The 15,321-nt window shown below is 35.8% G+C and overlaps 1 protein-coding gene across 1 annotated transcript in view; it reads right to left on the reverse strand.

The window, feature by feature from the left end:
- The window catches only part of ZBTB41 (zinc finger and BTB domain containing 41), a 47,711-nt gene extending 34,720 nt beyond the window's left edge, over window positions 1-12,991 (reverse strand). The window contains exons 1-4 of the mRNA XM_042926375.1: window positions 12,904-12,991; window positions 11,010-12,261; window positions 2,537-2,744; window positions 1,743-1,812 (exon numbers count right to left, since the gene is read on the reverse strand). Coding sequence (XP_042782309.1) covers window positions 1,743-1,812; window positions 2,537-2,744; window positions 11,010-12,132 — 1,401 coding nt within the window. The 5' untranslated portion in view covers window positions 12,133-12,261; window positions 12,904-12,991. The remainder of the gene's footprint in view (window positions 1-1,742; window positions 1,813-2,536; window positions 2,745-11,009; window positions 12,262-12,903) is intronic.
- Between the last annotated feature and the right edge of the window lie 2,330 nt (window positions 12,992-15,321).

The following is a 15,321-nucleotide window of genomic DNA, read 5'->3' on the forward strand; positions in this document are numbered from 1 at the left end:
TATCATAAGTAGGTTTTATTATTGTTGCCATATACTTAATTAGGAATAGGAGCAAGAAACTGCAGAAAAATAATTTTAGAATTTATCTCTTAAAGTAGTCAAAAGGAAGAGATACAGCTTTTTAGAGAAATCTGGCAGACACAAGATTTAAAAAGGGGGAGGTCAATGAAGGTTCATCACTGTAACAGATATACCACTTCAGGGGGATGCTGTTAATGGGGGAGAACAGGCATTTGTGGGGGCAGTGGGGTATGGGAAATCAATATACTTTCCTCTCAATTATATTGTAAAACTTAAACTGCTCTGAAAAATAAAGTCTCAATTTTCTTTTATTAAAAAAAGGCGGGGGCTGTTAACAATGACAACAGTAACAACAACAATAATAATATAGCATGTACTATATACCAGGCACATGCTAAATAATTCATGGTTTATTTTACTTAATTCTCACAATAATCCTACGAGGTAGATATAATTATTATCACCATTTTACAGCTGAGTATAATTAAGTTTATTAAGGAGAAGAAACCAACTTATGTAGACCCAAATAATTAATAACTAACTTCAATTCCTGCAAGCTGAAATCAGAGAGACAGTGAAAATTTTGCTGTATAAATACATTGAAGCCTGAAAATAAGGAAGACAAATGACAGCTTGTGATTCCTTTAAACAATATTTACCTAAATAATGAAAAAGATGTTAGTGAATGTGGTACAACAGGTATCTAAAAATTCTTTGCTACTACTGGAAAAACAGAAACGAATTCCCTTCCCCTTAAATCTGACCTGACTGTAGGGACTTGTTTGACCAACAGAATGTGTTAAAAGTGATGCTCAGTGACTTCTGAGGCCTAGGCCTTAAAAACTCCTATCATTTTTACCTAGGCTTCTTAGAGTTTAGCTGCCATGCTAGAAAAAAGATCAAGTAGCCTCATGAAAAGACCAAAGGGGAAAAGAACCAAGGTCCCCAGCCAACTGTCCTTGCTAAGCTCCTCGCTGTCAGCCAACATCAAGTTCCAGCCATGAGTGGCCCCAAAACACACCAGACCATCTGTGTCAGCTGAAAACAACTGAGTGACTTCAGATGACGACATGTGGAACCGAATTACCTAGCAAAGCTGTCCTCCAAATTTAGATGACTGACCCACAAAATGGTGGAATATAATAAGACAGTTGTTAAAGGCCCCTGAGTTTTGAGACAGATAACTAGAAATGGAGGGAAAATTCTAAACACTTTACACTCCTGTTAGTATAATAATGTCAGTTTATATACACAACATAAGTACACGGTATGGTAGTTTCACTAAAAAACTGGGGCCGCTGGGTGGCTCAGTCGGTTGAGCCGTTTGACTCTTGGTTTTGGCTCAGGTCATGATCTCACAGTTCATGATTTGGAGCCCTGCACAGGGCTCCGGCTCCATACTGACAGTGCAGAGCCTGCTTGGGATTCTCTCTCCCCTGCTCTCTCTGCCCCTCCCCTGCTCTCTCTCCCTCTGTCTCTCTCTCAAAATAAATAAGAAAAAAAAATTTTTTTTAAATAAGAAATAAAAACTAAGATTTCCATCAGGTCCACCATCTAAACACTAACCCTTATGGGGTTTAATTTATAAATATTAAGATAACTTTGTGTAAGATTCTAAAAGTGAGATAAGCTAAGTTTATATTTTTTTAACATCTAATTACTTTCCCCAAAGGTAACATTATATTTATTTTGGTTTTTTACTACAAATTAAAAGGTCTTACATCACATTTCCAACTTTCACTCTTAGTCTTCTTAATGGAGATAAATTCTTGTGCATTTTCAGGATGAAATCTGTAAGGAAAAAAAAAGACTGTTAGGAAAAGATTACATTAGTTAAGTCAGTATTCCATATGATCTGTCAACAGTGACTGTAAGAATCAGGCACTGATTTCTTTCATTAAGAGACAGACACATGTAAATACCTTAAGAATATAGGTATCATTAACATTTAATAAATGAATGTATATGCCTAAATTTATGCAGAAATAGTCAAAGACAATGTAATCATATTTTAAATACATTCAGAAACCTAGCTATTCACAGATAATCTTCAAGGTAATTCACTTGATTTTTTTTAGTCCAAATTTCAGTAAATTTCCTTTCTTAAAGTTAAATATGGAACACTGACTAAACATGCTTTCTCTCACAAATTTTTATACACTATAAAGACAAAGTTGAGCATGAGGAGTAAGTTTCCTAGGTCTAAAAACATAGATTTTGAAAATATACTTGCCAAAACCCAAAATAAAAAACAGGATGACCAAAATGCTATCTTAAACTTCTATAGTTCTTGTTTCAACATTAAAAAACTTCATCTCAATAGCATCAATAAAAAATATAAACATTTGCTGCTCTTAATATATCTGTAATCAAATATATTTGCAATCAAAAATGTTTGCAAAATACTAAGCAACGAAAGAATTGGAGACAAGCACTCCATAAATGTTTTTAGCTTACTCCATATTTAAATTAGAAGGCACAATAAAGTATATTATGGAAGCAAGATAATACTTGCCTCTTAACATGCTTGGCTAAAGTCTTCTTGCTTGCATGAAGTTTATTACAATAAGGGCACTTGTGCTCCTTCTTATGAAATTCTGTTTCATTACTGTGCTTCTTTCTGTGAACAGTTAGATTAGACTTTGTCGAATAGCGCTGGTGACAAATATCACACTCAAAGGGCTTCTCACCTGTGTGAACACGTGTGTGGCTCTCATATTTCCCTATAAGAAGAGAGAAACTAAAATTAAATTCATTGTATTTGGTACAAAGTGACTGAAATTTGACAGCGCAATAAAATCTCATGACTAGTAACATTTAATACACACACACCTACACACGTTTATACCTAAAATACGGTATATATCTCTGATAAACCTCAACACTTATTACTTTGACCTCACTGCCTTCCTTGAAAACTTGGGTCATTAGAAAAAATTATTCATGTTTACAATTTTTTTAATGCTTATTTATTTTTGAGAGAGAGACACACACACAGTGTGAGCAGGGGAGGGGCAGAGAGAGGGAGACAGAATGCAAAGCAGGCTCCAGGCTCTGAGTTGTCAACACAGAGCCCGATGCCGGGCTGGAACCTGAGATCATGACCTGAGCCAAAGTCGGATGCTCAACTGACTGAGCTACTCAGGTGCCCCTCGTGTTTACACATTTTAAAAAACAAGACTTTGGGTAAATTTGCTTAACATTCTGTTGGCAAATTGTCGGAACTTAAAACTTTAAAATATATAGATATATTTTAAATGTTATTTATTTTGAAAGAGAGGGAGAGTGAGCATGAGCAGGGGAGGGGCAGAGAGAGGGAGAGAGAGAATCCCAAGCAGACTCCACACTGCCAGCGCAGAGCCCAGTGCAGGTCTTGATCTCGTGAACTGTGAGACCATGAACTGAGTCAAAACCAAGAGTCGGACCCTTAACCAACCGAGCCACCCAGGCGCCCCATAAAATATACATATTTTTTTCATTTAAAATTGACCTTCAGCAAAGATCTATTCTTCATTTAACACTTAGTGTTTTTATATTTTACTTTTACTATGTATATCCATGAACTGAAATTTTCAGATTTGATAGTCCTTTTAAAAACACCTTAAAAAGGAAAAATAATATGCTTATGTATCTTATAATATATGATAGTTTTATCTCTCTTCCCACAGAAGGTAATCTGGAAAGGGTATGACAAATCTAGAATTCTCAACAAAACCTATACTTCACTACAACATATTCATATAATATCTCTCCAACTCCTAAGATATTAGAAAACAAGTAAATCACCTGTACTTTGATGCATGTGTAACACTAAAGTGCTGAAGCCAACGTATATGGGCAGTATCAGGGAAAGCAGGAAAAGGAAAAAATAAACTGGTATCAATGCACAGATACCAGGAATCATACTAACGTGAGATTTGTATTATCTGAATACACACCTAAATTCTGTACAATGTTATAGGTTTCTCCAACAGGGGAAAAAAAAAAAAAATCAAGAAATTTTAACATAGACTTTCCAGGAGAAAAAGTTACAATAAAAAATGAAATACAAAGATATTTTTTGGCTTAATGTTTATTTATATTCCTACTTAGACTAAAATTTTTTCACATCGTTATTTAGAACAGAAATTTCTAAAGTCCAGAGACGGAACAGCATCACAGGTAAGGGCACAGATCCTGGATACATGTACCTAGATATGAATGCTGGCTCTTTAAATAGCAGACTATGTGACCTTGAACAAATAACGTCTCTATGCCTCAAATCTTGCTCAGCTGAAAAAAAATGGAATGAAAGTATTTACCTCAAACGACTGTCACAGGCATAAATGAATACACATTAAAGCACTTCTAACGGTGTCTAAGTTATCAATTAACGTTGGCTATTATTATTCTGTAATAGAAGTTGTGAATGTGCACATCTAGTAGCTTAAAATAGAAATTTCAAGGATTCTTTTGAGCAAAAAGCAATAAAAATAAGAAAAAATACTATTAGTAAGAGAAGCAGTTTTCAATTAAAAGCTAGCTTTGCTTTGTCCTGCAAAATAAATGTGTAAATTTTTCTTCAGGCCAAAGCTAATGTAAAAGTATGGTATTTCAGTCATATACTTAAAAAATATTCTATGTAGATCACAGAAATTAGAAAAAACCCAAAATATTCTATGACACTGAGGAAAAAAGAAAATCATAATTATTATTTTTTTAAGTTTATTTATTTTTGAGAGAGAGCAGAGGAGGGGCAGAGAGAGAGAGGTGGACAGAGGAGCTGAAGTGGGCTCTGTGCTGACAGCAGAGAGCCGGATGCAGGGCTCAAACTCATGAACCGCAAGATCATGACCTGAGCCGAAGGCAGACTTAACAGATTGAGCCACCCAGGCACCCCAATCATAATTATTTTTCTACTTAATAAAATAAATGAGTTCACCAATCTATTATATATATTTATGTATGATTAAGTTTAATAAACACATAGTATATTACCTAAAAATTAATTACATTGCACTTACATAAAAATACCCAGGGAAGGGAACCAAAGTATTTTCCTCGAGGTTGAGAGGGAAGGCTGACAATTATGGGCCAAGAAAAACAAAAGTATGATGAAAAATCCATTAGGTATTTATATATAGACCATATAGATAATGGTTGATGCATTTTTTACATATACATAGTTAGAAAATTTAGTGTTTGGTCATCTGCTAAATTAGCTGTGTGATCTTAATTAGGCTAATATTTAACTTCTCTGTACCTGCGTTTATTAATACTGCATGGGGCTCTGAGAAGTACATGAGTTAATATAGACACAATGCTTAAAACATTCCTGCACATAGTGAGCACTAATAAAAATCAGTCATTTATTACTATTATTATATGGATTACTAGTCACAGTGCAGACATGTAGGTATACCTCAAATATAAATACGGATAGAGCTGACATATGAATATACATTATAACAGATCAAAGTGGGGTTTCAGCTCTCTGAGAACACTGGAAGAACTTGACTTTTTCCCCCTGCCATTGTTAAAATGGCCTATCACCTCTGTTCTCTGTCTGCCACCTCTAGGACGTAGTCTCCATTTACACATGCATATACACACTCTACCACGAATACTTCTGCTGTGTTCAAGGGATGAGATTTAATACTGGAATTTATTGGGGGAAATGTTCTTGTGTGCCACAAGGTGAAATCTGAAATGACTTTTGATAAATGTTACAGATAAGTAGGTTTTATAGAACAAGAGTTGAACTATGTTATGGTTTAAGTCAGTGTTTTACAAACTAAAGTTCATTAGTGTTCATGAAATAAATTACTTGAGTTGTGACTAGCAATGGGGAGAAAAAGGAATAGAGTAGAAAATATCAGAGTGTACTAACACTAGTTTTGTGCATTTTTTTTGCTTCAATTTATGTATAAGCACATGTGTAAATATGCATATTGTATAATAATATACGTATCTCTGACCTTGAACTATCCCAAACACAGATTTATATTGTTTTTTTCAGGGTATAATCAGACCATTACTGCTATAATATCTTTGGGAAAATGTCTTCTGAGTTGATCTTATTCTTTTTCTATCATAATATGGCATGCATGATTAGATCCTTAACCTTTATTACACATCAATTAGATAAAAAGTACAGAATCCAAACATTATCAATATGTACTAAAATCCCACAATTTTAATTTTGAAAAGATTGAGGTCATTGCATGGAATTAAAAAGTTTTCCTTGACTATGAAAGTTTTCACATTTCATTTTTGTTAAACTTGCTTTTTAAAATTATATAAATGACACATACTTATGGAAAAAATGTAAACAAATCAAGAGTATACTGTGTAATTTTTAAACGATTAATTTAATGATTAAGTTACATGTAGTTGAATATTAAAACCATCAAAATGACAGTTAACTTAAAAATCAAAAGCACCTTTAACTATTAAACTTCCATTTTTCTACAGACCAGTAAGATTTAACCAAGAAAAAAAAAAATTTAAACCAAAAGAGCCAAAATTTTAAAAAATTCATTTAAATAAATTCATGAGTCCAAGGAGACCAATGAAAATATATAAACTTGAATGATTCATTATGACATTAAGAATATCTAAAGTGAAAAAACTTTTTTGTTAAGTTATTAATTCAATTTTATGCATATTGGCATTGCAAGGCCAGTTATCTCTATGGATTTGCATTTCTGAACAATAGAAAGACATAACTTCTGAGGAAACACTGACCCCATGAGAGTCAGGTAGATCTCCAGGGGCCAGTGGGGAAAAATTTTAATTAGATATTAAATTGCATATTTAAGAAAATTGGTAGCAGTGTGGGAGGCACTCAGCATAAATATAGTCATCTATATCCACTTCTTTTTTTATGGGGTGGGGAAAATTCAACAATAAATCAAAGTGTGCATTTCAAATAAATTTTCAATAAAACATTGTATTCCTTCAGAGAATAATCTACTATGTCGACCATTCTTGATTACCAAAACACATAACATTAACAAATTTCATCCACAGAATTTTTTCTGAAAGAAAAGACACTTCTAAAGAAATTTTCACATGAAAAACTTGACCTTGTGCTTAAGAATTTATTATTCCCCCATATAGGTCATGCAAAATTACCTTTGTCAGGTTTTGTGAGCAGTTTTTACAAAGAGAAACATCGCCAAATTAGCTCATTATATATCTGATATTGCTAAATCTTCTATTATTCTTTGAATTTATTCATATGGCGTACTCTAAAGAATACATAACTAAGATATTTAACCTTAAAGTATTGTGTCACTGTTATAACTCTTCTCTATTAAGAACAAATTGGAATCTCTGTCAGGATGGTCTAGAGAGTCACATTTTTTAAAAAGCTATAAAACATTTTCTACCTCTAGAAGAGATTGTAAATTTAATCCAAGGAAAGATTTTAGTTCCCACTAGGAACAATAAAAAAGATAAATTATCCAAATTTTCTCTCTCATCCCATCTGTCATCTTTTCCCTATTTTTGCCTTTTCACCCACTAGGTTTTTTCACCCACTTTAACCTTAAGGGGGAAAGGTCAAAGGACTCTTATTTGCATGAGAATAGACTGAGGAAGACAGCTGGTAGCCTAAGGAAAAATATAACTGGATCAGAAGTCCCACTCCAAGCAACTATTAAATGCATCAGAAAGGATAAAAGATCCAAAGTAATGGAATCAAATTAGTGGACTACATATTGTGGAGCTAATGGTTCCAGCAGGTCCCACAGCTTATTCATTAATTATCATAACCCACTCCAAGACAGCAAAGTCAGAACCTGATAAAGAAGCCCAACTGGCTTCTTCCAAGTCCAAAGTTAAGTCAGACACTCACCTTTCAATTCAGTTCAGCTAAATAGGAGCTTACTGAAAACTTGTTATTTGAAACGACCCTGGGTATCAAGAAAGGGCAATAACCAAAAGATACAAAAATTTCAGGCTCAAAATCTCATGAGAAATAAATAACAACCAAAAATCGAGGTAGACATCTTTAAATCATATGATAGGAATGTGGATGACACCAGGCTTCAACAGTCCTTGAACTGTTTTTTTCTTTTTGTTTTTGTTTTTAAGAATAAACGGGATTTCTGGTGGACATGAGAATGGAGGGTGGACATGAGAATGGAGGGAGGACATTTAAGAAACACAAGTCTTCTCCTAATTCACAATTAAATTCTATCCATCACCCAGTCCACTTAATCTATTTTCAGTGCAACTCTCTGATCTACCCTCATCCAACAGCCCATTCTCAACGCTACTCATCTTCCTAGTCCAAGCCCACAATATACTTCTGGTCCTTTCAAATTTCATTCCCTGTACTGAAGCCAGCAAGACCTTCCTAAAACTTCAACAGGCTCTCATTTCCTTTGTCAAAGTTTTTTCAAGTTTTGGTCGCTCACTGGATAAAATCTAAACTCTTCTGTTACAGCATAAAAACCATGCAAAATTTAACCTCTGCTTATGTGCCAATCTTCATCTCTTGTCATTTACAATATGCCTCCTCACCCACCGTGAGATCACCCACCCTTCAGCAATTTCCAGAACACAATATACCTCAACGTATTCACATATGTTGGTCCTTCTGCCCTATAAATCCTTCCCTATTCTCTAGTTCTCAGCTCAAATGCCACCTGCTCTATGAAATCTTCCCTGTTTCCTTTAGTCTTCTGAATTTTTCCTGATGAGATTATCTTCACTACAGTATGACTGTGTTTTTGCATGTATTCATTACTTTAACCTTCTTGAGAACACAGAGTACATCATTTCATAGCTGTTTAGCAGTAGTAGGCACATTAGACATACTCAATAACTATATTAAACTAATGAACAATAAGAGTAGCTAGTATTCCTTGAACACCTAAATTTCACACAGTATTCTGAATGATTCAAGACTATCTCATTTAATCCTCATAATACTCTCCACGAGAAGGTACTATTTGCATTATATTAGCACCATCCCACTCCACTATGAGGAAACAAGAATGCAGACAGGTTAAGTAACTTGCCCAAGACCTGGACTCAAAAGTGCAGGCAGTTTGACATCCATATAACTCCTGCTTTTTTAACTAGTATGACAGAATTTCAATCCCAATCTTTCTCTCTCTCTTAATCTTGGGGAAAGGCAAGCAGCCCCAAGGAGGCTTAAGCAAAAGAGAAGTGTGGATAAAAGAGGAGTATAATGTCCAATACGTTCAGAAAAGGAGGCTACAAGTAAGTCTACAATGTGACCTATTGATTCTCACAGTTATCTAGGCTGCCCTTGGTAAAAAAAGCTGCAAAACATCCTCCTCTTAGGACATCAGCAACTTAATCCTGAGCAGTGTTTTCCCAAACCGTGTGCAAAGAACTGTAGGGTTTTTTTTTGTTGTTTGTTTGTTTTTTGGAAATTACAAGAAGTACCACAAAAGTGTCTTACAGTAAAATTTGAGGAAATGCCAGGCTAAATAAAATTACCAGGTTTCTTTACCAGAGAATTTGACGGAGTTAATACTGACCATGAATTATACAATACAGTTTTTTTCAATCTTACTTGAACATAGAACTCCTCTCTCTTAAAGAATCTCACAGTGCTGTGTTTGAGATGTAAGTATTGGGCCTACAATGCCATTTGGGAACTGACCCCTGCTTACTCATCTCAAGTCAAATCAGGTCAAATTAAGGCAGAACAGAGGGAGGCATGCACTAAGAATACAAAGTCCAAGAAGTAGAATCCATTGAAAAGATAACATGTTCTTAGTGTCCCAATCAAAAATTATTCTCTTCTCTATACTCTTCATAGCACTTGTTTATAACCCTAAGAGAACATTTATCCAGGCTGAGTTTAGCAAGTTCCTTATATTCCTATGCTCTTCCAATAGAGTTACCCAAGAAAAGTTATTTTATCCACCTTTATACAGAGCCTCAAACACAGTAAAAACAGTAATAACTAATTATTAAACTGGATTGTCAAAAATATTCTGATTTGGAGATTCAAAGGCATAATAAAAAGCCAAAAAAGGTTACCACTTATGCCACGGTGTGTACTGTCCCATATTTTGAGAGCAAATGATTACTAATACCTTATAAAATCAATTTCCACCTAACCCAATAACATAAGTACTCAAAACTGCAAGATACATGGGGATATACTAAACCGTAGAAGTAATTTTACAAGGTCAAACTGAACTTAAATGTTCCTTTTATCATTGTATGTGGTGGAATATATTTCACAATTTCATAACTATGATTTATACAGAAATAATTGTTGCACTTTAAAAGTTCACATTTGAACAGTTCCTGTACGATATCTCCAAATATTAGACCTCTTGAAATTAAATGTTCATGGACGTATTTTTAACTTAAGGTTAGAGATCACATTTCCTGCATATACTTTTCTAATAAAGGAAAAGTTGATTTGTTATTGTAATAACCAAAGACTACTACTAATCAAGACATTTCCAAAAGTCTCTACCAACAGAATTAAATTATATCCAGTTCAGTTTTATTCTTAACTATAAGCCTACACTGAGAAGGGACTACATTTCTAATTCAGATATTGCCATGTTCAAGGGGAAATAGCAGACAAACTACTAAATTTACTCTAATATAATCTAATTCAATTTTCTATGACTTGAAAACAGCACTTAGCTATGAAATTAACATATAAATCAAAGCACCACATTCATAATTATTAATACTCTGTGGAGTTTTTCCATACCAAATACTTGAACTAATGATCTGTCACCTTTTAGTGGGGCATGAGGAAGAGAAAATAAAGGCTAAAAAGACTTAAATTCCTTCAAAAAAACCCCCCCAAAAACCCCCAAAACCTTAAATTCCTGAATCGAAAGAAATTTAAAACAGGATAAAATATGTAATGCCTATCAAATACCCATCTTCATTAAATATTCCTTTTAAAAGTTACCTTCAAAGTTTATTTTTAACTATCACCTTTAAAATATCCAGAAAAGTAAGTTATTAGAGACAGAAAAAAGTTTCCTTACCTATGCGGTCAAATGTCTTATCACATTTAGGACACTGCAGTATTTTTTTGTTACTGTTCTGAATGACTACAGGAGTTAACCCCTCATGAATATTTCCTACAGAATCACCAGCCTCAGGTTCCTCTTCTGCATCATTCTGATCTTTTTCACTGTGTTCTTCAATGTCAGAGTATTCATCTGACATTTCCTCCTCTAGCTCATCTTCTTCAGCATTATATTCACTTCCAGGGTCCTCAGAATCATTTCTATCGGACTTTTCCTTATCAAAATGTTCTGGATTCAAATTGTCTGACCCATCGCCACTTTCTTGTTCATCATCACTGGTGTCGTCAAACTTAACAGGACACTTCCGATTCCTTTTTGATCTTCTCGTGGAAAAACTTCTCTCCAGCATTTTTAACCCATGTTTTTTCCCTAATAAAAGGGACCTATGGGTTTTAGCCAAATGATTCTCTAAAGACTTTTTGTAACAAAAATGTCTACTACAGAATTTACACTGATGATTATTTGATAGTCTTCCAGTTAACTCACTTAGTGTTTCTTCTGGTGATGACTTTTCAGACAGCTCAGACTGAAAAGTGGCAACATTTTCATTATTTAGCAATTTAACTGCATCTATAATGTCCAGAAATTTTGCTGCCTCTAAAACAAGAGGTATTTCGTATTTGTACACAAAAAATTCTGATGTGTAAAGAAATTCAAGCAAATGCTGAAAAACTGAGTGTGTTACGTGATCCAGGGTGACAACATCAGTGCTTGGATTTTTGCTCAAACACGCATGAAAGTAACTACTGCCAACAGCAACAACAACTTTATGTGCACTAAATTCTTTTCCTTCTACTATGATAAGTAAGTCACAGAAAGATGGTTGCTTCTGCCTGTCATCATTTAAATACTTCAGCAAATTCTTGTTATACTGCAAAGAACTCAGAAGTTTTCTCTGATCTGGCGAGGGAGGAAGTTCCTGGTAACAGTGAAGAGCTTCAGGAGTCGGTCTTTCTGTGGAATGAGTGTAGGTTACTTCGTCACACTCCACTGCAACATCTCCTTCTGAAAAATCTTTATGGTAGCCTAGGTGGATCTTCTCGTCAAGATTTGAAGTAACCTTTCTCCTTTTCTTCATTGCAGTACAACAATTTCAGAACAAGAAACTTCATAAGTGTCTTAAGGGATTTATTTAAAAAAAAAAAAAAAACAACTAGATTGTCTTGGTTAATAGCTTCTGGAGGGGCGTGCCCGAGGGTTTCATGGTCTGCAAAAGAGTAAGAACCACGTAAAATAACTCTATGGCAAAGCAATCCTAAATCGTTCAAGGCATTCGTCTACTAATCGTTTCCAAATCAGAACTAAATTATGATAAAGTCACAGCTTCCACTCATTCGAGGCTAAGGTTTTAGGGTGGAGAACAAGGAGGGCCGGGTTATAAAAGACAGCCAACAAAAGAATAATTTTAAAGGAAGCCAGAGCACACCTTTCGTGCCTAAATTCACGAACAGGGTGGAGACAAGGAGGGCGAAAAGGGAACGATCCTTCCAAGAACACTGAGGGTGCAGGTTGAGGCGCGCTACATTCATGGTTTTAGGGACGCTGGGTGGGTGACAATAAGGCCGTCGCGGCCGCGAAATCCAGGTCTCTCCATTAACATGCCTTTTCCCAGGGCGGGCAAGGCACACCTCCTCGGGGACAGACAGCGTCCCGCGGCCAAAATCACCCGGCAGGAGACGGCCCCAGGAGGGGCGCAGAGCAGGAGGAGTAGGGTCAACCAGAGGGACGACTAAAGGAAACAGAAGAGCCTTCCCAGGCCCTGCCCAGGAGGGGACTGCGCTCGCCGACGGCGAACCCGCTACCCTTCCCACCCCAGTTTCCCTGGGCAAAATCCCCACAGATCCATTACCGGGAACCCAGGGCTCCCCCGCTGGCTCCCAGCCGCTGAGCTCCACTCTCGGCGCGCTCGCTCCAGCGCCTACCCACTTCCGGGTTCAGCCCCCACCTCACCCTCCCTCCCTCCGCTCCTTCCCCTCCCAGAGCCTCGCCGCCTCCGCAGCCACGGAACACGTCAACCGCGCGCGCAGCCTCCAAGCCTCCCGGAGCGACCGGCGCGCGGCCCAGCACCGACCACTGCGCATGTGCGCGCTCCCGTCTTTGCGCAGGCTCCGTAAATTCTCCTTGCTCCCCGGAGGACCCTAGCTACGCCCTAAATCCGTTACTCCGGGTTTTCGCGGTGGTTTGGTGGCCTACTGTGATTGAACCAGTCGAAGCTTTGCGGGAAGCCTCGCTGGGGAGTAGGGGGTGTGGGGGGACACTGATGAGTTTAGTAGAAATTGGCAGAGGCACCATAGCACAAATCTTCGCTAATAGCTTTAATAGTGTGCGATCGCTCACGCAGCAACGGACAGAAGCTAGTCTTAGCAAACACACTAAAGAACAGACGTTGCGATTTCGTGGGTTTTTTTTTTTTTTTCTGCTTTAAACAGCTAACGCTGTTGATCCTAAAATTATTATGCAACTTCTTAATGAACACAGAAAGCATTGAAAAACGTACATATAAGTGTACGGCTGTTAGGGCAGGCAACGAAGCCAAAATAGAAAAATACTTAACAACTTTTTGAAACCAGTACCTAAGATTTTGCATTTCTAACAGAGTGATGCTGATATTTGTGGTCGGAGGGCCACATTTTTAGTAGCAAAGTCCTAGATCATGTGATTTGACAGACGCAAGGAAAATAAGGCAGAGGCTGAGGCTAAGTGGGATAACCAGATTGGTGACCCCACTCTACCTATCACCCCACCACAAAGCATAGCTGGAACCTAGAAGGGCCACCGCTGTCAGTGGAAGAACTGAGGGAAGTGGAGGGGAGTTTCTCCTACGAAAAGACAGAAACTGTGAGGAAACCGACCGACTCAAATTGTCTTGTGATTTGAAAATAGTTAAAACTTTTAATGAAAATTCCTAGCAAAAACACACATGAATTATGGATAAGGATTCCTATCACCTGGGTGACTCATCCCACAAAAACCAGTCATCTAAAATGAGTAAAAGAACTATAAAGAGTAAACTATAAAAGAGTAAAAGAACTATAAAAACAGTATCTGTAGGCTTTGGATGCACGAAGCCTGAAGATACGGGATTCCTCAAAAACAGAAAATAAAATAAATATATTAAAAATACTTTTTAAATGAAAGAATTGAAAGGAAAATGAAAAAACAAGAAATTATTAAAAATACCCAAGCAGATTAGTAATTTAGAGATGAAAGTTATCATTATATTAGTACTTAGTACCCTGAATATAGATTGAAATGTATAGATATGAATTCTTTTATTAAAACAGAAGAAAGGTTAAAACAAGATAGAAAATGAATATATCCAAAGAAATGGAAAAAGAAAAGTGAAATGTAAGAGAAACAATAGAGCAAAAATCTGTATATTAGAATACTTAAAAAGTTGAGAAATTTCTGGCAAGAAAAAGAGAAAATGCAAATATAAACCCAAGAGTTTATTTTCTTAACAGTTTTCTAAATCCTGTTGAATGCATATGCTGTTACTGTTAACAGAGTGACATTCAGATGAGTTCTTTAGAATTTACCTTAAAAATTTCCAAAAACGTTCCACCATTAATAATGTCTGTATACACAAAACAGTTTAGTTGTTCTAATGGAATTTGCTAGTCCTCCCTGCATGCTTAATTGAATGAGCGGTAAGTAAATCTGTCTGATGGACTGTCAAATCTTAGAAATGTAGAGAATATAACTGAATGCTATAGTGATTAAAAGGATGGATATAATCTTCTAACAAGATAATACAAACCTGAACTTTAAAAATTGACAAAACTGCAATGAGAAAGACAAATCTAGATTCACATAGTAACTTACAGTAGCTGATTAGATCAGAAGATAGTTACTCAGAAGTATACCATTTCTTTAAAAATTGACATAAATGACCCACATGAAATAGTGCATCTAACAGCTACAGTATACATATGGAGCACTTATAAAAATTGATCAGGTTAAAAAAAATTGATCAGGTTAAAAAAGTTGATCAGATATTACACCATAAAGCAATATCAACGTATTTCAAAGAAATGTAACAAGACTATCAGTGAATAGCAACAATAATAATAATTTAAAATTTTCCATATGGTGGAAAATAATATAAATTCCAAGTAACCTATGGTTCAAAGAAGGAATCACAATGGAAATTACCACATAATTTGAACTGAATGATATTAAAAATGCAGCATAGCAAAATTGTGAGATATATATATCTAAAGACATGTATTAAGGGTAGTTTATATCTTTAAGTTCACATGATACC

The sequence above is a fragment of the Panthera leo genome, chromosome F3 (genome assembly GCF_018350215.1).
Source record: "Panthera leo isolate Ple1 chromosome F3, P.leo_Ple1_pat1.1, whole genome shotgun sequence".
NCBI lineage: Eukaryota > Metazoa > Chordata > Mammalia > Carnivora > Felidae > Panthera > Panthera leo.